Raw genomic sequence first — 27,585 nt, forward strand, 5'->3', positions numbered from 1 at the left:
CCCCACCTGGAGATTGGCAACCCTAGATAATGTCAGGCTAGAAAACTTTCTGTTGCATCTAGTTTTCTGTGTGCAAAGATCTGGGCTTTGTTTTTATAGGGAGGAGCCATCCATCATATCAGCCCCTAGCTTAGGGTTGCCAACCCCCAGGTAGTAGCTGGAGACCTCCTGGAATTACAACTGATCTCCAAGCGATAAGAGTTCAGTTCACCTGGAGAAAATGGCCACTTTGGAAGGTGGATTCTATGGCACTATACCCCACTGAAGTCCCTCCCCTCCCCAAACCCTGCCCTCAGGCTCCACCCTGAAAATCTCCAGGTATTTCCCAATATGGAGCTGGCAACCCTACCCCAGCTGCAGTCTAATATCATATACCCCAGGCACAGGTTTACCACTTAATCTGCTGTTTGTGAGAACAAGGTTTATGAGATCAAGATGTATTGTGGGGTTTTCTGTTTACATGTGATTATATAAGGCTACATGGAAAACACTAGTGTTGTGCCTGCACCTTTCACACACACACCTGTGATATGGCAGAAGCAGGAGTTTCTTTGGATATTGTAAAGAAGCAGAGTTAGCATGGAATGATGTGGACCCATGCAGGCTCTGGAGTTATCACACCAGTGGTCATTTGTCAGCTGATTGCATGCCACAGCTTGCTGCAAGGCCCATTTGCAATGTGGTATAGACCTTGTGGGTTAGTTGTGCTCCAATATTCAGCCTTTGCAACACGTGACTTACAGTTTGGTGCCAGTGTGGAAACACTGGAAGAGCACAGCAGCAGGATAAGGATAAGGGCCAAATGCAAAGACAATATGCACTAAGCCTGCTGAAGGAAAACATTTCCAACTTGAAGCTATAATATATTCAAGTTTAATCTATTTTATTTTTTTAGTCATCTCCTATAAAGGAGGTAGCAACATAGGGTTGCCAGGTCCCTCTTCGCCACCGACGGAAGGTTTTTGGGGTGGAGCCTGAGGAGGGCGGGGTTTAGGGAGGGGAGGGACTTCAGTGCCATAGAGTCCAATGGCCAAAGTGGCCATTTTCTCCAGGGGAACTGATCTCTATTGGCTGGAGATCAGTTGTAATAGCAGATCTCCAGCTTGTGTGGAATTCAGTCCCAAATTTTCCACTTTCAGTAGAAAGCAATATCTCAAATCCAGATGGTACCCACTTAATATGGAAATGCTCCACATTTCATTCCAATGCATTTATGCCATTGCTGCAACCATGAGCACAAAGTTTTGAAGTAAGGATAGAGAATAAGAGAGATGCTTGGAAGTGACCCAGAATACATTAACTTTCTTTACTTTAATGTACTTACAGTCAAATACATTTTGCATTATGCTTAACAATAGCTTTGCCCTAGGGTTGCTAACCGAGGTACTAGCTGGAGATCTCCTGCTATTACAACTGATCTCCAGCCGATAGAGATCAGTTCCCCTGGAGAAAATGGCTGCTTTGGCAATTGGACTCGATGTCATTGAAGTCCCTCCCCAAACCCTGCCCTCCTCAGGCTCCACCCCAAAAACCTTCCGCCAATGGCGAAGAAGGGCCTAGCATGCCTGTGTAATAGGAATGTGCATTTTAAAAAATACAACAAGCCACAAGCTTTAGCATATAAACTCAAAAGACATAGCTTGCATTTTGCTTTCCTGTTCCACTTTATCTTTTTCACAGTTACATATTGCTGATGTTATAGTATTTCCTCATAGCACCACTAGTAGAAAAATCTCATGCAATTTCCAATGTTCATGCTTCCTTAGTTAGGAATGATATTTCTAATTCCTTTGCTGCTGTACATTGTAATAAATCACCAGAAGAGTTTTGTAAAGTTTGGATAATAAAAAATACATTAAAATGGTGTTCTATCATTTCTATTTTTCACAAAGTACAGTATCAGACTGAATTTAACAGATTGTCCAAGAAAATGCTCATTAGGGGCAGTCTTTTAGTGATTCTGGGGCAAGACTCCAGGATGGGGCCCAAAAGTCACTGCCACCTTCCATAGGCCCTCCCTGCCAGGGCCAACCAAGGGCCTTTGTCATGCTGTGTGAAGTGTCTGGGAGATAGGGTTGCCATTCTCTAGGTGGTAAAACAAGAAAAGAGCACCTCCGTGCTAATACCGTCAGGTTTGGAAACTGGCACGGGAAGAAATCAGTACAATAATACAAAATGTGTATATTGTGTTTCAAAACATTTCAACAAGTACAATGGACTACAACAAGTGACAATAAACAATATATACAAAATATACAAAACGTGTTTGATGCAGTCTATGAATAGTACAGTCTATAAACAGTAGAATCTTCTTAGTATATAGAAAAGTATTTTAAAAAGTCCATCAGGTACATGTATAAATGATCACAAAATCTTCATTAAGCATGATGGGTGGGGGACGGCCGTTTCAAGAAAATTTCTTCAGCCCCATTTCCAATCAAGTATCCAAGCTTAATTAAATTCTATATATCATCATGAAGTCAGTTCACCAGTTCCCGTAGGATACTCCCAAGTGTAGGCAGCAGCTACTTGATTGGAAATGGGGCTGAAGAATTTTTCTTGAAACGGCTGTCCCCCACCCATCATGCTTAATGAAGATTTTGTGATCATTTATACATGTACCTGATGGACTTTTAAAAATACTTTTCTATATACTAAGAAGATTCTACTGTTTATAGACTACTATTCATAGACTGCATCAAACACGTTTTGTATATTTTGTATATATCGTTTATTGTCACTTGTTGTAGTCCATTGTACTTGTTGAAATGTTTTGAAACACAATATACACATTTTGTATTATTCTCTAGGTAGTGGCTGGAGATGTCCCGCTATGACAACTGATCTCTAGGTGACAGAGATCGGTTCTCCTGGAGAAAATGGCCGCTTTGGCTATTGGAATCTATGGCATTGAAGTCCCTCCCCTCCCCAAACCCTGCCCTCCTCAGGGTCCGCCCCAAAACCTCCAGGTATTTCCAGGAGCTGGCAACCCTACTCAGAACGTGTGGAGCCCTCCTGGCCTTTTTTGAGCTACCCTGCCCCCACTTGAGGCAAAGCAAGTGGGTCTGCTCCATCCCTCTGGCCGCTAGGAGTCTGCTCAATCCAGGCCATGGCAGCTCAGAACATTCCCAATGAGTAGGGTTGCTAACCTCCAGGTGGTAGCTGGACATCTCCCACTATTACAACTGATCTCCAGCCAATCAAGATCAGTTCCCCTGGAGAAAATGGCTGCTTTGGCAGTTGGACTCTATGGCACTGAAGTCCCTCCTCTCTCCAAACCCCGCCCTCCTCAGGGTCCGCCCCAAAACCTCCAGGTATTTCCCAACCCGGAGCTGGCAACCCTACTTGGAACTGTCTCTAGAAGTGGGCTGCCCAAGCCTTTGACAAAACATGTGTAAGCAGCTGCTGCTCAGCTGGCTCCCCAGGCCCTGGATGGGGTGGGCATGAGTGGCTGTTGAAGCGATTGGGTGCCCTCAGCCCTGGAAGGGACAGGTGCAAGTGGTGGTGGTAGGAGTCCGTTTTCCTTTTTGTTGGAGGGGCGGGGCCATGGGTGGGCAAGCCCCCCTACAGCATGTGGCCTGGGGCAGCTTCCCCTGTTGCTTATTGGCTAAGACCGCCCTAGGTCTTCATATAAAAAGATCTTATTTTAAGGAATGCTCACATTAAAAAGTGTTGTGTGTGTTTTTAAAAACTTGCCCTAGTAAGGTCGAGAGAATATTCGGGAGGGCCTGGAGAACTCAGCTATGTATAATGCAGCCAGCTGAACTGTTTGGAAGGAATTAATTTATTTAATTCCTTGATTTTATTCAATTCACATATTTCATCTAACTTCTTTGCCACAGTATCCACCGTTTTCTACCTAGCTCTCGGTTTTGCTTTTTATAGAGTTGAAGATTATGATGATACATAGGGTTGCCAGGTCCCTCTTCACCACCAGTGGGAGGTTTTGGGGGCAGAGCCTGAGGAGGGCAGGGTTTGGGGAGGGGAGGGACTTCAATGCCATAGAGTCCAATTGCCAAAGCGGCCATTTTCTCCAGATGAACTGATCTCTATCGCCTGGACATTAGTTGTAATAGCAGGAGATCTCCAGCTAGTACCTGGAGGATGGCAACCCTAATGATACATCATGCTATCATTGCTCAATACATGATGTATGATGATATGTCATGCCATTCACACTCATTCCTCTAGTTTTTATTAACAGGTTTTGTAGGCGAAGTGCTTCAAAAACCTGCAAAACCTTTTTTGACAAACGATTACATTGGGCAAAAGAACATACCACAGGAAATTATATCTCTATCATTCCACTTTCAGCTCCCCTAAAATTATTGTCTGTGTCAAGACTATAACTGTCGGTATCCTGCGTCACCCTCCTAACCCAATCAAAGCCATCTCCCTGAAGATCAGGAAGTAACTTTCCCCTTTGGGTTGACTAAAGAGGAATTTTTTTAAAAAATGTTTTTTACTTTGAACCTCAAAAAACTTTCCAAACTGCAAAGGAGGTAACATACATCAAAAAAATTGAAGGCGGATTTCCCAAAAGAAAATTTCTCAAAGGGTTAAAACTAGAACAGAACAAAAGCTCCCATATGAAGCTTCTGAAATAAAGATTTTGATAAAAAGCAAACATATTCTTTCTAGGTAAGGGTTTTCTCCCAGTCCTGCTAGTAGATCTATAAAAAGGAAACTGACTTCCTTACCAATTTGGTAACTTCTGACCAGGTCAGAAGTTTTACCGTAATCCATTTTCCATACTTACAGCCTAAGATGGGATTGCCTTGAGCTGATTTCTCATCAGACTAATTTTGAAAACTTGGAGATGGGCATCAAAAGATTAGACAAAGCAGGTTCTAATTCAGACTATGAGCTCCTCTTTGTGGGGGTGCCCAAAATAAGATGTATGTGAAGATAAAATAATGAGTTCTGAAAAAAGAGAATAATGCTCCTCCCATTAAGGTCATGGAGTTAGTGGCTGAGTCAAGTCTAAGGCTTGATGCGCAAGCTGAAACATAAATGGACTTCACAAAATTCTATTTGTACAAAATCTTGTGCAACACTTAGTGCTTTCCTCTTTATATATTATAGTGCTTGGAAATTTGTTGCAGAAAATCTTGCACAAGTGGAAACGGAAGTGGGGATACAACAAGTGTGACTTAGTACACACTTGTACCTTCGCCTTTTCTTCCATGCTACCTTCGCCTTTTCTTCCATGCCTGCTTATGCACTGCACTGGATCCAACCCTATTACTTCATACCTTCCAACATTTTACAGATAATAATAGGGAGATGTTTGAAAATCCCTGTATTTATATGAAGGATTTCTTTACTAGACCCACCTGTTCCGAATTACAAATGGTTAAAGGCCTGCCTTTATTTATATACTCTAGAATAGCCTGCCCAGATTAAAAAAAAATTCTGTGTTTGTGCTTGGGGTTATTTTTTAGGGGTTCCCTATTTTCTAGGGTTCTCTCCCAGCTCATAATATTGGCACATGCAAACTGATGATGCTGTGTTCATGTGTCCTATCATATTGCCCTGTGGGTATTATAGTTCCCAGCAAAAACTATGATAGATAACTACTTGGAAATTCAACTACCCCTCTGTTCTGAAAACACTGCCTTCAACAAGGAAGGATTTTAGATCATGGAATTGTTGTTAGTATAAAATGGAAAGGGAGGAACCATGTACACTGCCCCAAATTCCTTGGAATAAGAGACAGATAAAAATATAATAGACTGCTAAGATTCTTGGAAATACATTGTAAGGGTGAGTTTTGAAGAGGTATTAAAGCTGGAAACATAAAATTAAATAAGGCGCTCTGCAAAATGCGAAAACAATTGCAGTAATTACAAGAACAGCCAGATGGTGGCATGCTTACTTTACATAAGAAATTCAGGTCTCCAAATTTGCTATAGTACTTGAAGTTTGTTATGACCCAGTGGCATAAGGAAGGCCATTCAAACAAGAGGAAACCAATTTGAGAGGAAGAGGAATGAAAATGCTTCTCATTTGCTTCCAAAACGTTATTTTCTCTGGCACCATTTTTTAACAAAGCTCCAATCTATGGTTGGGTATAGACGGAACCACTCAAGCAGAACTTCATTACTCTACATAAACGAGGAAAATATCTTGGTTAATAAATGCCCAGTATTCACAGCTGGCCACTCAATGACATGGTCTTATACCTTGAAAAAATTAAATACCATAGCGATATGACATCAGACATTTTGGGCCTAACTACACATTATGCAGTCCTTGTGTCTGAGTATGCCACAAAGACTTTCTACCAGATGTATGCTGCTAGTTGCCCACTGAGAACTCAATTCCCAGGTACATGGGAGGCCAATTTGGACTGGGACCAGGGCACATAAAGGAGCAGGAGCTTAAGCCTCCTCCAGTGCCATTCTCCTGACCTGAACTAACCATGGGGGGCTATTAAGCACAGGGTTGCCAACCTCCAGGTAGTAGCTACAACTAATCTCCAGCTGATAGAAATCAGTTCACCTGGAAAAAATGGCCGCTTTTGCAATTGAACTCTATGGCATTGAAGTCCCTCCCCAAACCCCGCCCTCCTCAGGCTCCGCCCCAAAAATCTCCCACCGGTGGCAAAGAGGGACCTGGCAACCCTAATTAAGCAGAGGCCTTGCTGCTGAGAAGACTGCCTTTCTAAGAGCTGCTTAGATGACGGTTTCTGTTTTGATCTGGGAATAGGCATCAGCTGGATGGAAAGCTGCCCCGCCCACTGGTTGCTTCTTCCCTTCTCATTGCAGGTAGGCACTTAAGCAAGAGGCCTGCACTGGGGACACGAGCTTCTTGGTGAGTGCTCAAGGGCTCTTGGCCTGTGGCTCTTCACCTTGGGTGGAGAGCTGGGGGCCAGGCACTATATGCATTGAGTGGAAGAAGATCCCCCACCACTGGAGAGAAGTACAATAGTTATTTACCTGGAACCCAGGAGTTGTACTGACATAGAACAATACCTGTTGGCCAGCTCTAACTCTAGTACATCGTGACTGTGCCCTAGGGTTGGAACCCAGGAGTTATACTGACATAGAACAATACCTGTTGGCCAGCTCTAACTCCAGTACATCGTGACTGTGCCCTAGGGTTGGCAACCTCCAGGTACTAGCTGGAGATCTCCTGCCATTACAACTGATCTCCAGATAGAGATCAGTTCACCTGGAGAAAATGGCCGCTTTGGCAAGTGGACTCTATGGAACTGAAATCCTTCCCTTCCCCAAACCCCGCCCTCCTCAGGCTCCGCCTCAAAAATATCCAGGTATTTCCCAACCTAGACCTAGCAACCCTACTGGGCCCTGGACTGTTGTATGGTCTCTTTGTGGTCACTAGAATGTGGATTATGGGGTTTAGTGGAGGTTTCTCAGTAGTGGCTGGGAGCAATCTTTATCTGGAAAAGGATGTTTGATGAACACACTATTTCAGTGTAAATTGGAACTGGTAGGTATGAGGTAGGATTTATCATAAATCACCAGTGTTTGGCAAGGAGGGTTGCTGCCTTGCCGACCTCCACAGTAGCATCCTGAGAGTCAATGAAGGGCCCCTATTTCCTCCACGTCTTCACCAATATTGTGCAATACCAGAGCAGTGCAGCACAAAACTGCACAACTTTGTTAATGTTGCTGGAAGAAGCAATTGACCTCGTTTGCTTAATAGAAACATGGCTGGGAGAAAACTATGTGGTATGTCTGTCCCAAGTAGCACCCCCCTGGTTATGCTGTCCTCCACCAACCCCGTACAACTGGCCGAGGGAGAGGTGTGGCTATTATCCCCCATGAGTTCTTCAACTTCCACAGATGTCCAGTGCAAACTATCACTGGCATTGACGGTATGCTCTTTACATTAAAGAATAAGGACAGATTAGGCATTTTTCTTGTCTACTGGCCACCTAGTTCCCTAGTGGGCACCCTTTATGAGTTGGCAGAGGTACTGTTGGATGTGGTATTGCAGAATCCTAGACTGATCGTTCTTGGGACAGATTACTGCTCTAACTCCTGATATTCTTACTTATTCTGTTTGTACCATACTTTTCTTTCAAGAAAGTCATTGTGGTGTTTTAGACTCACCACAACATAAAGAGGTAATTTAATCTGCAGTCCTATGCATATTTAACCCAGAGAGAATTATACTGATTTCAACTAAGTAAACATGTATAGGATTGGTCTACATGGCTGAGAAATAGTAATTTGGCATCAGACTTCACATTTGTTCAGAGTCAGGACCAGGAAGGCTGCTTTATGGTTATAGAAGAGCTAATTGGCAATGCATTCCTGATCTTTAAGGGCGACAGCCCTTAGGAGGCCAGGAAGGGGCAGCGCCGGCGCTGGGGCCCTTCATGCTGGCATCCAGGCTACTTACGCCGCCATAAGTGGCCCAAATGCCAGCGGGGTGGGCTGGGCAGTGCTACATCCCACCAGCGTAAAAGCTAACCCCGGCGTCCCAGGGAGTCGTTCCTGGGGCATTTTGAGGGGAGGAGCTGCCGTTAGGCAGCCTCCTGTCCCCATTCGCCCCAGATTGCCGGCAGCGAGAGGAGCAAGGCTGTGCCTGCTTTTTAGCAGGAGCAGCCTCGCTTTTCTCAATGGGGCGAAAAGTGGAACAGCTTAGGAGGCAATGCAGCGGCAGCACCTCCCCACCGTCCCTGGCCACCGCCAGCTCAGGAATGGGCTGGAACAGTCTTAATAGACATTTGCAACAAAATTAACTGAGAAATAAAGGGCTGTTTTTTATATAGCCAGATTTTCCTCTCTCTCCTATTTCTGCTACCTCAAAAAAATGGCTTCCTTCTGCTTCAGCAAGTCACTGAGCAAATACTGTAATAATGGTGATGAACAGAAGACAAAATTTGTGAGGGCTAACCAGTCATGTGGAAATAGCATAGCACCCATCTCTGAACTAACAGAAACTAGTTCATGTTTATAGTACGTAGCATTATAATTCTCAGCATGGCCCTAGATGCAGATTCTTAAATCCACAAGTTAGGACCATGTACAGATAAGACAGATCTTTCTACAAACCTGAGAAAAGCCCCAGGTTTACAGCAAAACCTGAAACCTTAAAACCAAATAAAACAAAAAAACACTGGGGCTTGGTATGCCCACTCATAACAGAAGCAGTGCCTGTAGCTGTAATAAATGAATACCCTCTAAGACCTCCGTGGACATTGTGGGGATTGCTAGGCAACCACAACAATATCGCCCGATTCTGAGCCTCGATTTTGGTCAGTAAAAGGCAGGCAGGAGGCTTCAAGTCCCTGTTTTGGCCTCTCTGCTCCCCTCCTGCATGCTCTGGAGGGAATATTTGTTGAGGCCAGGCAGCAACCACCAGGCAGCTCATTATCACACAGCTTGCACAACTTACCCAGGCCCAACAGCAGCCACCACTAAATGGTTACTTTGTGGTTACTGCTTTATGGTTACTACTTTGTGACAGCCAATGCACCACTCACCTGGGCAATTTGCTGCCACTTCCTGACATCACTTCTTGGGAAAATTGGAAGTTTTCAGAATGGTGACAAGGTCAAAGGACTTCATCATTAATCAACGTCTGAGTTTCGATTCAAGATTCTGTTAGGTTACTCCAAAATAAAAGCAATATGGTTAGCCTGGTTTTTACCATAGAGTTTCCAGTGGTTTCTAGAGAGGTGTAACTTCACTTCTGGATTTTCCCCAGAAGTGATATCAAGCCAAAACCTGCCCCACCATGTCCCCCATGGTCTCATGTTGGTTGCCAGGCTGTGCCTGGTAATTCTAACCCAAAGTGTCTTACACTGTTCTTCTTTCCTCTATTTTATCCTCATAACAACCCTGTGGTGTAGGTTAGGCTTTCTGATGGTTCCATGGAGAAAGTGAGTATCCTCTGCTTTTAGAGAGTTTGGCACCTGTTATGGTTGCCACCTGCCTGATTTTAAAAACCAGCCTCACCATATTGCTTTGTTTTTGGATTAACCTAACAAAATTCTGAACCCAAAAACTCAGATTTTGATTACCAGGGCACTTTTATTTTCTGTTACAGGTATAACCTGAGCCTGCAATTTACAGTATCTTCCAAGTGAAAGGCTAAAGAAGAATCCCTGCATCTCCAAGCTTCATTTGTGTCTGGTTATGGAATGGGGCTTCATTTTGCTGTTCGACCTTTTGGGATTTGATTTTCAGGTAAATTTAGAAATAAATACAGATTTTACTTCTCCTGCCCTCTAAGTTGCAGTATACCGTCCTGTAGGTGACAATGTTCGACACCATTTGTAGGTCTTTCCAAATTTTTCAGGATACAATGGATCATTGCCACCTCAGCTAGCCAAGTCCCAGGAGTTTCCTCAGGAGGTGTTCAATGTTGGCCACCATGTTCCCCGGAAGCTCTTCGTATTTAATTATTTATTAAAACCATTTTATGCTGCTGTGCTAGCTGCATTCTGAGGAATTGTTCTAGTCATAGAACCCCTTCATTGACAGGGAGTTAGAATGAAATTCTAACGATGGCAGTTAGAAGCTGACAGTTGGGAATGGACAGTTGAGGGAGAGCTGTTAATGAACAGTGTTGGAGACAGTGGAGTGAGCTGCAAGACATCTGTAGAGGATTCTCCTCTGGAGCGAGAAAAACACACTTTGGTTTAGGATCAGGAAGAATCCATAACCAGTCATAAAGGGAAATAGCTCTGGTGTTGAGAAGGTGATCCCTAAGCGTTTAATGGGAAATGTGTGTGTGTGTGTGTTAAGTGCCATCAAGCGTTTTCGACTCATGGCGACCCTATGAATGAAAGTCCTCCAAAATATCCTATCTTTGACAGCCTTGCTCAGATCTTGCAAACTGAAGGCTGTGGCTTCCTTTATTGAGTCAATTCATCTCTTGTTGGGTCTTCCTCTTTTCCTGCTGCCCTCAACTTATCCTAGCATGACTATCTTTTCCAGTGACCCTTGTCGTCTCATGACGTGACCAAAATACGATAGCCTCAGTTTAGTCATTTCAGCTTCTAGGTCAGTTCAGGCTTGATTTGATCTATAACCCACTGATTTGTTTTTTTGGCAGTCCACGGAATCCGTAACCCTCTCCTCCAACACCCCATTTCAAAGGAATCTATTTTCTTCCTATCAGCTTTCTTCACTGTCCAGCTTTCACACCCATACATAGTAATAGGGAGTACGATGGCATGAATTAATCTAGTCTTAATGGGAAATAGCTCTTGTGAAAAGATTCTGCAAAATAATTTTGATTACTTTAACTTTTTGTTTCCTCAGTGGAGGAATGGTAGACATGAACCCCTGCTTGTGTGCACACATGTGTTGACTTTGATGCAGGCTATGTTCAGGGCTAGGTAACGAAGGTGCCTATTTACTTTGTCACATATTGGGGCCAGAACAGGTGCTGAAGTTAATTCTCATTCTCAGTCCTAGACCTTTATCAAACTGCACGAAAGGACAAAATGAACCTCCAATCAGCAGCCACATTATTTTGCTCCTCACTACTACTTCTCTATAATTTATTGTTGCCCCCACCAAATATGCTCCTTATAAACAAGCATAATGTAAAAATAGAATGCAAGTAATTAAAAACTGTAAAATAAAAATATGCAAAATACTATTTTAATATGTTCTTTCATTACATTGTTAAGATCCAAAGTATAAAACATACAATCTTACATTTGAACGGAAATATATACAGAGAACCAGAGAACTTGGAAAAAGCAAATTAATTAAAAGCCAAGCAAATGATTACTTTCTGTATTTCAGGACTCTCATACCTGCCAGCTAACCCCATCAGATGAGAAAAAATATATATATTCCATCATCACTAATAAAGATGGGCACAGTGCAGTGGGGATAGCGGGCAGGAATAGAGAGTTAGGGATTACTAGGCATCATTTCCGAGTTCCAACAACATGCGGCAGCCAGAGGTTTCACTGAGCTTTGAACATCAATCAAATATGTCATCCAGTTTCATTAGTGGAGCAGACAGACACTGTTGCACACATCTTTGAATTTTTATAAAATATTATTTTTGTTGTATTAAGAAGTGTCTTCATATGAAGAGCTGTATGTTGCATTTTTGGTCCAGAGTTCTATCAGTAAGTTGTGATGAGCTTTAAAAACATTTGTCCACCTCTATAATGTAAAGATGTAGCAAAGTTTTAGAAGCTAGACTTGTAGCTTTTGTAAAATATGTTCTTTTTTGAACCAAAGGAAGGCTCCCCTCCCAATTTTGCTGGCATTTCATTAATATGATAACAGAAGTTATCAAACACCTTTTAAAAATCCATTGTCTTTCAATCAATCACTTGTCAGAGAAGAATGTAGGAGGTATGGATAGCTATCTTTTTCATTTGTGTCTGTTATGGCTATCCAAATAATAAAGCACTTGAGACAGCATTTCTCAGTTATTCCAGTAGAGTGATTCTTAATGGGGCCCAGATAGACTCTTAGAGGATGACCTATAAATCTTTGGGGAGCATTCAAACTATTTTTTTTTGTGGGGGGGAATAGGGGAGTACTCAGGGTTTTAAGCAGCCTCCCCTCCCTTCTTGCAGGAAGAGAGTTGTTCTGCGCTGCTCACCTCACCCTGAAGATAAAATCCCAGGTCCTAGATTTCTAATCTAGGCTCTTAAAAAAGTGGCACACAGCAAACAGGAATCAAACTTAATATTAAGGAGTTGTCTGGTGGCCATCAGGCACAAGGGTCTCACTGAATGTACACCTGGGATCTGTGCATCATATGCATATGTCATAAACATCCAGTATAGTTGTCTGGAGTGCTGTTTTTATGTCCTAATGTGTATTTGTGGTTTGGTAAACATTTCATGATAGTGTTGCATAATTGGTGGGGCAGTTGGAGATTAAAGATGAATAACCACTGTTCTAGTACAGCTCCAGAGAAGAAATATATTGCAGAGGAGTTACTCTTGATTTAGGCTAGTGCAGCTGAGAATCTGGTTATATGCAACCAGCATCTAGACAATCTGAAAGAAATCTCAGAAGACCAGCAAATAAAATTTGCCCACGTGACTCAATGCAATGTCTTCAGGCTCATACAGACACTACTTGGAATAGTCTGGTACACATTTAAAGGCACATATTGAACGATTAAAAGAAAAGAAAGAGAAAGATGACTATAACCAGTGCTATTATTTTTCTAGCTCTGGCTTTTGGATCTGTTTTTTCCCCATTCACATTATCTATGGACAACTATACATAATCATTACTATGACTTGCATGATCAATTTATGCAGACAAACATTTTTTTTTCTAAAAAAGCAACTGTCTGAAAAGACTGAGGAAGCTATGACTTTCCATACCCTGTTGCATCATTTATGGCTGTCTCTGATGTTTGAAGAATCTCATAGTGTGTTTTTTCAACAAATACAGCTTTAATCCTTAGATATTTTTTTCCAGGAAACGTTGAGATTTAGGGCTTATTGCCATGACCCTTTGAATGTGTGCAGCTGCAATTTTTACTAAGTTTGTAGTTTATTTTTTTAATTTTTTAAAATTTAGTTTATTTTTAAAATTTAATAGTATCGATCCTTTTATTATGTGAATCTTCTGATTTCTAGATTGTGTTTGTATACGTACTGTAGTTTACCAAGTGTTTGTATTGGACGACCAGCCTGAGAAAGTCTTAACAAGTCATTGTGCTTTATGGGCTATTTTATTGAGAATAAGCTAACTTTGTCCTGACTTTCACCCTTATACAAGCTGAAGTGATTGTATACAACCAGAGAAAAGGGCTGGCTTTTTCACACCACGAGCACTCGAAAATCTGCTTAACGCACCTATATAAGTGGTTGTACTTTATCTTTCTTTGTAAAAAATATCCTTTGTAAAAAATTTCCTTTACTAAAACCAATCTTAAAGAGAGCTTCATATTATATCCATATTGCAGATAAATTTGAATTGTGCCCCTAAAGATACTAAGGCAATAATAAGGGCATATGGACAACGAATTCTAGGTAAATACTGCTTAATCCTTGTATGAAAAAGTTAGGATTTTCTCTGGGTGCTTGAATTCTACCATTACTGCCAGTTTGCTTCAAATACGTCTGAAAACTCTGAAAACACTCAACTGTGTATCAGTTTCATTAATAAAAACATCAAGATACTGATTGTATCTTATATTTTCCAGATAAAAAACAGTTTTTTAATGGACTAAGCATCTTTTGCTGTGAAAACATGCACGTTTGCAAATCATGCCAACAATCTGTATTAGGAAAATTCTGTAATCCTACACTATTAGAAGTTGGTTCAGTAAAACATACCATATTATCGATTTTGTGTTTCTTAGTCTTTGAGGTGTGTGTTGCTTCTGCATTTTCCAATAAGTGGAGGAGCAAATCTGTTATCCCTATATCAAGGCCAATGGGCCGAAAGTCGATTCACAAGGTTCTGTATCACCGGCCTGAGATAAGTTTGTTGGTTTTTAAACTAAGGTCAGATTTCCAACCAGTGAAAGCAAATCTTTCGATGTCATTAGGCCATTTTGCAACATTTCAGTTCCTTCTCAGCTTTCCATTGTACTGCCCCCGGCTTCCAGCTCATTTGTATTCCTCACCACAAAGAGCATCAGCTTTCAGAGGCAGTCGGATGGCACAGGGATTCTTGTGGCACCATTCAGAAAGTTACCTCTCTGTGGTGGGCCTCCCCACCAAAACCTACTCTGGGATAGGGTTGCCAACCTCCAGGTGGGGTCCGGAGATCTCCCCAAATGACAGCTGATCTCCAGATGACAGAGATCAGTTCCCCTGGAGAAAATGGTCGCTTTGGAGGGTGGACTTTGAGGCATTATATAGGCTGGTGTCCTGTCCTTCTCTAAACCTCACCATCCCCAGCCTCCAACCCAAAGACTCCAGGATTTTTCCTGCCCTGTGTTGGCAACCGTATGAGGGGGACCTGCCAGCTAAGCATCTTCTTCCTTTTACACTTTAACACTTCTCTCCAGCACCAGCAGTTGCCTCTATTCCTTATGCAACTATGAAGATTTTTAAGTGTTAGTAATTACAATTGCATGTGTTGAAAACAGACTTTGATGTCTCTGCTTACACAGAAACACTTAAAGCTTGTACAGTTTAAGGTGATGTTATAAAACAGAGTCCCCTGGACTGCTGTCCCATTTGTGTACCTGCATTTTTCTTTATACAATGTTACATTTATTTAGATATTTTTTCTCTTTTTTCTTTTCTTTAAAAAAAAAATATATTAAAAAAAAAAAAACCTCCCCCAGTCTTTTCCCATCTATTCCGCGGCCTGTGCTGACCCCCCTTCTTCTTCAGGGTTTTTTCCTCCATGCTTGATCATTCGCACAATGTGTGTCAGGTCCAGACTACGGGTGAGGATATCAAGTAGAAGCTCATCTTTCTGGACACCCTCCATGAACTCCTCCAGAGACAGCTCGCCTACAGAAACAGAAACAAAAGGGTCCATTTCACATGCAGCCTGAAGTAATGAATGGGATTTGATCTCCTGAGTAATGCAGGCATAGAAATCCATCCCAAGTATTTCTGCATTGTTACCATTTCTGCCTTTAATCGTTTTTTGAATATGTGCGCACTTTGGTTTCACTTGTAAAGAAAAAAGAACCACCATCCCCCGGTTCCTTATATAGAATAGTTAACCAGCCTAACATTTAGGGATCCTTATGATTTCTAATTTTAATCCATCTTCTACCATCCTTTGAACCATACTTTACATTTCTTTACATTCACTGAGATCCAGCACAGTTTAGTGAACAGCCTCAACTCCATGGGTGACGTTAAGCCAGTTACATTCTCTCTCTCTCTCTGTCTCTCTCTCTCTCTCTCCTACCTCATTGGGTTCTCATGTGGATAAAATGGAAGATGGGAGGACAAAATACACTGAGCCCTTTGAAGGGGATAAAAAATAATAGATTCATAAATATTAAATTGCAAAGCTGTCTGCCATCTGAAATCTCTTTAATATATAAATCCTGATCAATTTCCCAGTCAAGCAAAATAAATGTGTTAAATTGCTCAACAATTTCTAGACCTCAAGCCCTTGCCACTGCTTTTAAATCCACCAGTCTTTTTACTGACCTGCACCACAAGCTAATTACCTTAACATCCTGTACCCTACTTGTGCTGCATTTCCCTTAAAAACATTCATGTCAATTCACAATCTTCACACAGGACACCTGTGATGATCTACTGGTAGGTTCCATCCAATATACTTGTCTTTGCTAATTTAATAAAGCACCACAAAATGCATAAAGAGATTCTTACCGTCACCATTGATATCAATTTTATCAAACACCATGTTTGTGAAATCTTCAGCTGACATTATTTCTTGACATGGATTAATAGTGCGAATTGCCTATAGGAAATTTGAGATAGAAAACAACTATTGAGCCCAAGATTCAGATTTGCTTATTTGAAAACAATAGATAAGTAACATTTTTTTCAACCTTAAATAAGCACATTTTCATGTGATGTCGTACATTTCCCAGTGTGAATTATAAACTCCTTTCTGCCTTTGAAATTTAAAAATTGTGGCAGAATACATTACATGCAGTACATAAGGTGCCATCACAATAACTGATGAAATCTTCTTCTAGATCTTTTTAATTATGGATTCACCTGACTCTTCAATGTTATAATTTCTAATTAGTCAGTCAATGACTATTATTTCTTGGTGGAGTGGTAGATGGCAGATCACTGTACAAACTCTTATCTTAGATGGATGGTAATGCTAAGGCCCACTTTCCACTAAAGACCTGCACAGCAGACTTCAGATAGGAGTGGATAAAATTTGTGTTTTGACTAGGACTGATGTTATGAACTCTTCTCTGATTATAGTTACACCCATTGATATGCTACCAATTGTCAATGTATAACAGTACACTAGAATAATATCCTATGCAAAATGTTTTAAGTGAAGAATCTCCTAGGATTTCTTTGTCCAATGGAAGGATTTCTTACATAGCAGACGAATATCACTGAATTAAACCCAGTGTAAATATACAGTCATATCACAACACTAGCTACATTTCATCACAGTAGTACCATCTGCTGATGTAAAATGGGCACTTACCAAGAGCAGTTCTTATATTTTGCCCAACCCATGGCCATAATGTGCTGTTACACAGAAACGACCAGCTGAGGCAAGAAAGTCATGGTATCAATAAACTGAAAGAATTTATTCAGCACTGGCCATCATGAAAGGCTTTCCAGTTTCAAGGGTTTTCGTATACGTTTTACATAGGTTTGTGTAAATTTCATTACATAGGTTGTGTAAATTTATAATTTAGGTGTAAAAGCTATGTTGCATTGACTGTATGGTCAAAATCTACATTTGATCCTGTATTGAGCATATATGGCACAGCATGAGAGAATAAAATATATGATATCATTTACAAAAGCAATCAAGGCAGTTGTATATCTACTGAATGCTATCAGTAATCTACTGTAATTATAATTTATTGAGGAAAGGAGAATAACTTACTTTGATTATGTTTAGTAACTCATCTCTGTCAATACAGCCATTTCCATCCACATCATAGAGTTTGAAGTACCACCTTAGCTTCTGTTCCACTTTCCCCTTCAAGACCAGGCTTAGAGCTGCCACATACTCCATAAAATCAATATAACCATCCTATTGAAATACAAGAAGCAACAGATTAGATGTATGAGTTATGATTGTGTTGATGTTTTTGGTACCATGGATCTTGGAATTGCTACATGGACGTCTTCAGTATTTGGGGCAGACAATATATATTATTGTAAAATATTCAGTGGGAATCATAAATGCCAACTGCACTTGTGAAAATTCATCCTCCTGAAATAATCTGTGTATTAAAAAGTCACAGCTCCCATCCTCCACATATCTATAACTTGTGTTTCATTATTGAATTCATACAGATTCCTTCTGCTAAGTGAAGAGTCTTATCATAGAGGAAGCAGATTTTCTCCACAGAAAGCTTTCTCCATTGGTGCAAGACTCCTTTGTTAAAACAACACTCCTTGTACTGAAGTAAGAATCCTCACTTATAAGAACGTTGTTGGATCCAGTGCTACATGCATAACTCCCATTATAATGGAATATCTCAATATTTCTAAGACAAGAATATTATCAAGCCCTGATGTAAGGCTAGGAGGGTATTAATCTGTCCATAGTTACACAAGAGGTTAGGAAAAAATAACTGAAGGCAGGTCTTTCAAATAGGGTTACCAATCTCCAGGTGGGAGATGGAGATCTCCCGGAATTAAACACACCACTTATTTAGCTATTGTTTATTTCAAACGTTTATTCCACTTCTCTTGGAGAAAACTGCTACTTTGGAAGGTGGATTGCATAATATTATACCCTACCAAGGTCCCACCCCTCCCTAAACCCCACTCTCCTAGGCTCCACCCTCAAATCTCAGGTATTTCTGAACCTGGAGTTGGCAACCCATTCAAATCATACACATCAACTTTCTGCAGTGGATTCATGCAAAGGGCTAAGATGGTGAAACCACCATGGAATAACAATTTTGACATAATGACCATTTTCTGACTGATGTATCAGAAACGAGTGAAAGGATTTTGGCGTACTCCATCTCAGAGTTCCTTTGCAATGTATGGAAGGAGATATTTCAGAACATTCTCAGTACTCATCACCATAGAGAAAAAATATATATAACGCTACAGTAATTCTACTGTCTCAGATGTTCATATGAACTCATTCTCTAGGAGCCTCCCTTACTGCCTCTTAACCTGGAGACAAGAGGATCCTAGAAAAATGCCTTTCATCCCTTGAATATGCAGAATAGTTTTTCTTTGGCTCTGACCCTGATGAAAAAAAATCAATATTTTGGAAACCCAGGCTGGTAATTAGGTTCAACTTTGTTAAGACCTCATCTGGCTTTTGAATAGAAGTATAATTTTTTCAACAATGATGAATTAAAAAAAAAAGAGGCCCCCAGATTTCTTGTGCTTGAGCTCAATTCCATCCAGTGCCAATTAAAATCCTTTGAAGCAATCCCAGGCCCAAAGCAAAACAGTCCCATACAGATGGATCCAGACACGAGCTTATTTTGGCCATTTATGTGACTGCTATGCAAATGGAGTAGAATTTTTGTTTTGTTTTGTTTTTGCTGTCAAGTCAAAGCTGATTTATGGTGACCCCATAAGGTTTTCAAGGCAAGAGACGTTCGAGGTGGTTTTCCATTGCCTGCCTTTGCGTCAGGCCTCTGGTATTCCTTGGAGGTCTCCCATCCAAATGCTAGCCAGGATCAGGGCTGAGAGTATGTGACTGGCCCAAGGTCACCCAGCAAGCTTTGATGGTGTGAATGGGGATTTGAACCTGGATTTCCCTGGTCTTAGTCCGACACCTTAACCAGTACACCACGCTGGCTCTCTTGCATGCATTGTACACCTCAAATCTATTTCCACCTATTTATAGATTTTGGAACATCCTGCTCAAATCATGGGTTGGATCCAGATAGCTTTTTCACTCAGTCTTAATGACTCACCCCACCCTCCATCTCACATGGCTTTTGTTCATGTTGCAGGTCCCATGATCCCTAGTACAGCTTTTGAGGTTGGTTAGAAGGGACCCTGCCTCCCTTTTTCAGCAGCAGAAAAGCCAGTTGGGTCCAGTGCCATGCCTGTCTCAAGATCACTGAACTATTAAAAACTCAGGCCCACAAATCTGGATTCCTCTAAAATATCCTCCCACATCGACTTAACCTTTCCCCCTAAGGATCAAAATAACTAATCTGCTTTATTCTATAGGCACAAAAGCCAGATTAGGTTTTAAATAAATTGAACCTAATTACCAGTCTGGATTTCCTGTATGTTGATTTATTAATCAGGGTCAGAGTCAAAAACTATTCTGCATGTTTGACATGTTGCCTAAACCAGAGCCCTTTATGCCACAAAGCAAACCACATTTGAAATATCAGGAGCTTTTTGTAAGCAGATTTTGATATAGTATGAGGTCTGCTGGTCAATTTTAAAAGCCAGTAATCCCACAGGGTACACCAAAGGCCTAAAATAGCTCATGGGATCCCAACCCAGTTGCAGTCAGCCATGGCCTGGGTACCTTTCATGGAGAATCTAAACTGAAGTACAAAAGTTTATTTCACGTCTCTTCAGAAGCATGCTTACCAATTCTTTTAAAATCAATGGGATTTACTTTCAGCTATTTAAATTTGTAAGCCATATTTGTGTCTTTTGGTATCTACTCTTAATCTTATTTATTCCACATGTTGATTGTCCTGTTCAGAAATAGAAGTTTGTTTTACATGGGTCTTTTACTTTCGCTAGACTTGAAGATTAAAAGATCAGGGACAACTCTCAATCTGATTGGCTAAATTGGTGACTATTCCTCCATCATGAATAGGAGGTTAGATTTATTTTCTCATTAAATACTGTGGTAATAAATTGCCCTATGCTACGATGAGCATAATTAAATTACTACAAATAACAGTGGAAGCAGAGTGCAAAAGTTTAATCATAAGGCAAGTGAAACTTTCGGAAACATTCTGATTGAGGGAAATATTCTTTGCTCCCACGCTAATTTCAACTGGCATCATGATGATTAATTCATATGGCCTGATCAGGCCTCTAATTCTTGCTTCTTATAACTTCCATAGTATTTTTTTGCATAATTATGGGTTGGAGGGAGCCAAAGTACAACGAGTGGAGCTGTGTTCAAAGAGCACAACTTTCCTATCTCCCCCTCCCTCTGCAACCCATGGCACCTCCTGAAACGCTATTGCTGGGGAGTGGTCAAGAACTCTAAGGAACAGTGCTGGGTGTAATGTAGGGATGAGCATTGGAAAGGGGGAACTGGCAAAAATTATCCCTCCCTCTTCCACCAAAAAAGCCCTTCTGTTGGTGGAAAACATGCTTTGGTTCCAACCCTATGTAATTATATGACCTCATACCCAATTGCACAGTTTATGTACCATTGATGTCATTAGGCCATAAGAGCATGTAAAAGGATAGTAGAAATTGCAGCCAAAAGGTTTTTAACACCACCCATTATGGTCAGAGGAGAATACAGATATGAGCTGGCAAGTTTCCTTTTTTTTTTTTTTTGCTGGTGTTTGCTTACAAGCCTGCTATAAGTGTTTCCAAACTCCCCTAAATCCTAGTAATTTGTTAAATTAATAATGAGTGCATAAGACAAAACAGAGTGATTCAACATCATGCTCATGCATTCTTAGATAACAAATGAATCAATTTGTCCACAGTAAGGGTCAAACCAGATGGGGTGCTTGAAGATACTTAAACGTATCTCTAGCCCTTTTTAAATCTGTAAATAGATACTCCACCCGCCCCCCGGATTTGGATCAGAGCTGTGAAATCAGGACGATTCCCCTCAAGTTTGGTTGCCAACCTCCAATGTGCTTCCTGATTGGCTGTTTGCTTCATTAGTGGCAATTCAACGAACTGGTAGGTTTAGCTCAGTGGGGCAAATGTCAGCTCTGGGGGTCATTTGAGGTCAAGAAAATGACAAGGAGGGAAAGAATTAACTCTCTTCACATTGCAGTATCAATCCAAATCAAGGCCTCTCGTGGCTGCTATTTAGCAGTAAAAATGTGCTGGAATCTGTTCACAGATTTTCTTGTGTCTTGTCTGGTTTGACCCTTAATTATAATATGAAATATTGGCAGTAGTCCTAAGCATGCTTACAGAGGATCTGTTGCATAAAACTCAGTGGGACTTACTCTGGTAAAGATGCTTAAGACTGCTGCACATGTGCCCCTGGCTCAACCAATTTTGTGCAAATTAATTCATTGGGCACCAATAGCTGTGTTTGAGTGACAATGTTTAATGAGTGCCCTGATGAATATTATGAACTGGAAAGTTATGAGTGCTTTCCAAGAACCCCTAGTTTTGTTATGTTTATTCAGTGCACAACAAATACATATACAGAGAGAAATGTTAGTCATTGGAAAGTATCCAGCACTTATTATGAATACTTAATATATTGGATTTTGGCACTACCAGAATAAACCAAAGGTAATATCAATTTCAATAAATATTGTATACTAACTTGTGACATTTGTTTATTTAAATTCTATAGAAAATTCTGCTCTGAAAATACCATCAGAGAAATGATGTTATTTTTGTAATTTAACAAAACTGTTGTAGCCAAACAATATTTTTGCAAAGGATTTAAAAAAAAAACTCAACAGCAAATTGTGGGTGCTATTGAATTATATAATGTGTTGCATATAGTTGCCTTTGATGTGAACAAGAGCAGGCATTTATTGTACAGAGTGACAAAGTACTGTCTGTACAATAAACTGTACAAATAACTTCCTTCAGTGGCACTACAAATTATTTGTGTCTGTCTAAAGAGACAGTTTGGATTCATTTCTAAATTCAATAACCCCCCCCTTTTTTTTTTTACTGGAAGACACACCGAACACAGTGTCATACAGTAATCTTTTTAGCCCCAAATACTTTGATTTAAATAAATGTTGTCCAATAATGTCACAGCACTAAATAGGTCTAAACCCCAGTTCTTTAGATGTAAGAATGATGTAAGAATGATGTATACTAACTACCCCCGTGCTATTTTCCTGACTTGGAAAGGCTTCCCCAGAACTGTTTGCCCCACTGTGGGGGGCGGGGGGGAATACACAGTATGTTCTTTGGATGTAAGGGGCCACTGAACTGGTGTTATGCATTAATTGCTGTTATTCAGAGGCTAGGACTCAGTTTGGGGTTACTGGAATTCCCATTCTACATCAGACCTCAAGTAAATCTCTATCCTGCAAGAATGAGCTAGCCAGCCAAAATGGACTATGCCTAAGGGGCTAACTTGATGAGATACTGAAAAATCCACAAATAGGTCTTCTAAGCATTTTAAGGAGCAGACTGGGTCTATGGCCTGAGATAGTGCCTTTCCATTGACACTGTTTCTCAACCTCAAATGGCCCTTGGAGTTGCTGTTCTCCTCACTATATGGGAAATACAGGTTGCTTGTTGTTTCCAAAATGAGGGCAAATAGATGAGGAAGGGGGATTTTGAACTCAGGAAAATGGTATGGGTGAAGGGTTAAACCTCCATCAGGACAGGAATTTCAATTCTCTTATGGAACTGTGATATGACCCATTGGTGGAAACATACTATGTATCCCCCACCCCCAGTGGGACAAACAGTTATGGGGGAGCCTTTCCAAGTCAGGACAATAGCACGGGGGTAGTTAATATATTTAATTCTCAGCATGGGCAAATCTGTGAATACTTAAATTAGGATATAGCAGCGTTCTCTCAACTATTAGATCTGAAACTGACAGACACTCGCTGTGAAACTGACCAAATAAGCAGCCTCATGGTATTCCAGCATTATTCTCTCACTAGTGCACTCTAGAATGGCTTCCAGGGGAGGGGTGGGATGAGGGGGACAGACACATGGGAGGGAGAAGTGAGAATGGGAGTGGAGAGAAAAACCCAAAGTGACAAGTATGCACAGGATTGGCTTTTGATTTGGGATCAAGGCAGACTTTAAACTCGGAATAAAACAGCATCTTGAAAAAGTGGGGAAAATGCAATGGGAGAGCGAGGAGACTTCTGAAGATTGGGACATACATGCATAAAGGAAGCAATAAAACAAAGCCCCAAAGTAGTCGGGGGGTGATAGCAATGGGAAATACCCATGAAAAAAAGCCCCAGGTTCAAAAAAAACCCTGTGCCATGAAAATTTACTGTGTGATCTTGGGCAAGTCACACACTCTCAGCCTAATCTATCAGGATTGTTGTAAAAATAAAATGGAAGAGAATGACATAAACTGATTTGGGTCCATATTGCTTCAGCAGCAGCTGCCACCACAACACAAGGGTCTTCAGTCCATGGCTGTGTAAACGGAGTGCATACAAGAAAATATTTTTAAACAATATGTTCATTTTTGTGGTTGCACCCACCATCCTGTGTCAGAATTCCAACGATGCCCACAGGCTCAAAAAGGATGGGCATTTTGGACACAGGATCTTCCTCTCTATGTGTAAATAAATAATCCCATTTTAAGAAAATGTATTCCATTCCTAAAAGAGATCTACAGTTTCTGAGATTGGCTTTAGGAATGAAAACGGTAGCCTAGCTTAACTGTCTCAAGTAAGGGTCAGCTCAGATATTACTAACTCCTTGTAGCTGCCACAAGGACTTTGGATCAGTTTGAGTTCCACGGTTCCCTGGTGAGTGGGGCCCCAGTTCAGAATGGAGTGGAGAAGGAGCTTTTGCCTTCTCCTCAGAACATTTCCCCAATCAAAATTACCCTGGGGAGCTGCTATTTGCCCTGTTGGGGAAGCATACATATAATGATGGGAACACGTGTTTCTCCAGCAAGAACATTTTAGATCAGGAAAACGGCATAGAGGGGAAGGTCAGCATCAATCTCTGACAAGCTATGATATCAACCCCCATAATTTACTTGCAGCATAAGGCAAAGATCCAATCAACTACTTTTTTAGGGTTGTCCAAGAAGTTTTGCTCACTCACTGGAATGGTTAATCTTTTTCTTGAATAGTAGAGTTCCAAACCATGTCATAAATTGTTCTTGTAATTTTACTGTTACAAAAACATTTGCTTTGTGATCCAGTATGGAGGTATGACTACTCTCTAGAAACACAAGTCCAAAGCACCCTTGAGTATTGTGTGTGTGTGTAAAGTGCCATCACATCGCACCCGGCTTATGGCGACCCCTTATGGGGTTTTCAAGGCAAGAGACTAACAGAGGTGGTTTGCCAGTGCCTTCCTCTATATAGCAACCCTGGACTTCTTTGATGGTCTCCCATCTAAATACTAACCAGGGCTGACCCTGCTTAGCTTCTGAGGTCTGACGAGATCAGGCTAGCCTGGGCCATCCAGGTCAGGGCCCCTTGAGTATTACAAATTGGTTAAATAGATTGGACCTACAGAAATAATTTAATTACATATGGCAAATAATATCTCTATTGCATTATCACCTCCGAGAGTGATTGTCAGAGGAAACTATGTATGCACCTGTGTTACCATCACCATCTAAAAATACTATCATGGCCTCTAATGCTTACATAGCCTCTAGTAGTTAAAAGTAACTTTCTTAATTTTTCCTTCTACCTTTCTTCTAAATACTAATAGGTCAAAATCATGCATGCACTGCAAATCACAGGAAATGAGATTATAAACCACACTTTCTACATGACCATGAATTGATTAAAACACCCGATACACCAACATTTTAGCCTGCTTGTGCAACTGTTGTTTTTTTTACACATGCACCCACCAACAGTAGAAGTGGAGCTAAGAAGCACTTTTCCAATGCTATCCTAAGCAGAGTTACACCCTTTTAAATCCATTGAAGACACTGATATTAGAAAGTGTTACTCTGTGTAGGGTAGTACTGTTACCAACCAATGTGAATTTGGTATTAGTCTGACCCCTTGCCATCAAACTCTTGGTCCCCTCTTCAGTTGCTGTACATGAAATATCATTGACAATACCCAGTTGACCTATGGATCATGTGGTACAGAATTCACCATATCACTATGTAACGAGATGTAATATAAAGTACAAATCCATGTAAATCTAAATCTACTCCCCATCTTTGTAATTAGCATTAATTTCTATGGCTCTGTTTTTTAGTCATTCTCTCTCCTTTCGTCTCCAATTAAAGAGCCTTTCTTAGAGGCAATGTGTTAACAACAGAAACTCCTTCGAATGTCCTCAAAAGGATTTTGCAATGGCCCATCTGTTTTGTGCAGAAGCGGAGATGTCTGAAGGTCAAGAGCTCAAGCGCAAAGCTGTCACAAGGACAGAGCCGACGCTGCTCCTTGGATGGCAGCACACCAATTTATACCGGCAGCAGGATATGACACAAGGCTCTTATGCCTACAAAATAATCTGTGTGGGTTCTTTAGTCTTGAAAGCTTCAGGACTACCGCTTTGCTTTCCAAGTTATAATCTTGTCTTTATTTGTGATGTTCAGTGGGCGAATGCAGGCAGGAAATTGGAAAATCAGCAAGATTGTCAGCATTCCAACTAAAAGGCGACCTTCTAACAAAAAAGGGCTCAAGAACAGACAGGGCTCCTGAGAGCCACTGCAGACTCACAGGAAAAAAACTTACCACTGGTTCCCCAGTGCCCTTTCTAGGTGGGCCTGCTCAACCAAAGTCAGGGTGCCAGTAGATCTTTTTACACTTCAAGGACTGTTGCATGATAAAAATGTTCTCGCAGAGCACCAACCACAATACTTTGTTTAATAATCATTTCAGTACAAGCATGTGTCGTTTTTGTTGTTATTGTTTTGGGGGTTTTTTGTTTACACGGGAACAGTTTGTATTTCCCATTGTCCTTCAGTATTTGGAAATAATAAACGCAGGTTTTTAATATATGAGAGAAGATAAAAAGACTGGCTTTAAAAGCTCCTGTTTTGCTTTAATATTTTGCAAATGAAAGTGATTTGTGGTCATATTGAATTTTTTAAAAAGTTAATAGAAATAATTTGAAACAATGGCATACAGAAAGACCACAAAAGCAAAAGATAAAACAAAGAACTAAAGCAATGACACTTTTTGTTGTTTTGTAGGAATTTTGCAGTATATTGGACTTTTCCAGAGCTGACTATGTGAGGCTTGGGGACTAGTAGGGTTGCCAAGTCCAGATTGGGAAATACCTGGAGATTCTGGGGGTGGAGCCTGAGGAAGATGGGGTTTCGGGAGGGGAGGGGCTTCAGTGGGGTATAATCCCATAGAGTCCACCTTCCAAAGCAGCCATTTTCTCCAGGTGAACAGATCTCGGTCACCTGGAGATTTGTTGTAATCCTGGGAAATCTCCAGCCACCACCTGGAGGTTGGCAACCCTAGCGACTAGTGAGGTAATTCTTTGTAATATAATTCTAAGCCAACAGTAAACTTAAATGACCAAATTCTTATAAGACTCCCTTTGCATTTACACTATAAGGAGGGTCTTTTACAACAGAAAAAGACAAACAGGTAGACCAAGAGACCAACTGCTTTGTAACTCAGCTGGAAAAGAATAAAATTCAGTGCTCGCAAAACACTATCCTTTTAATCATTGTTGTAGCCAGTATTCACAAACTATTGTTACACATATACAAAATAGAAAATATGCAGATTATGTATATATGTTATTTTTATGCATCGCTACAGATATTATCGGACTGCAAGAAGATTGAATACTCACCTTGTTAAAGTCAAATGTCTCAAACATTTGTTCAATGTACTTATTTGACGATGGGCTGAGGTTTTTCAAGCCAAAAAACTGTTTGAATTCATGTAGGGTAAGCTGACCTGAAGGACACTCTGTCATAAACTTCTTGTACCACTGGTGGCACTCAGTGGCACCCAGTTCCTCCACGGCCTTTCCATCCATGTTCCCCATTTTAAAGCAAAAAAGATGGGTGCGTATCTTAAGAACTGTGGATGTCTTCTAGGAGTGGTCCCTTTTTGAATTTCAAACGTGTGTGGTGTGAATCGTACAGCACAGACCAAACAGTAAATCTCCTAATAGTAAGGTCGGCTAAATACCATGGATGCCTGGGAGATGAAAAAGGCTTCCTTCCTGGAAAAAAATTCACACTACCTGGAAGAGTTTTAAAATGGCAAAAGTCTCTTCAAAGACACCCATGACATTTA

At 40.9% G+C, this 27,585-nt stretch overlaps 1 protein-coding gene across 1 annotated transcript; it reads right to left on the minus strand.

The window, feature by feature from the left end:
• Window positions 1–15,219: 15,219 nt before the first annotated feature.
• On the minus strand, window positions 15,220–27,339 carry GUCA1A (guanylate cyclase activator 1A). The gene is made up of 4 exons (XM_056845032.1): window positions 27,134–27,339; window positions 17,454–17,603; window positions 16,235–16,325; window positions 15,220–15,391 (listed from the first exon to the last, which is right to left on the minus strand). The coding sequence occupies exons 1-4, from the start codon at window positions 27,329–27,331 to the stop codon at window positions 15,231–15,233; spliced, it is 600 nt and encodes a 199-aa protein (XP_056701010.1). The 5' UTR covers window positions 27,332–27,339; the 3' UTR covers window positions 15,220–15,230.
• Window positions 27,340–27,585: the final 246 nt, after the last annotated feature.

Source organism: Euleptes europaea, chromosome 2 (assembly GCF_029931775.1).
Source record: "Euleptes europaea isolate rEulEur1 chromosome 2, rEulEur1.hap1, whole genome shotgun sequence".
NCBI lineage: Eukaryota > Metazoa > Chordata > Lepidosauria > Squamata > Sphaerodactylidae > Euleptes > Euleptes europaea.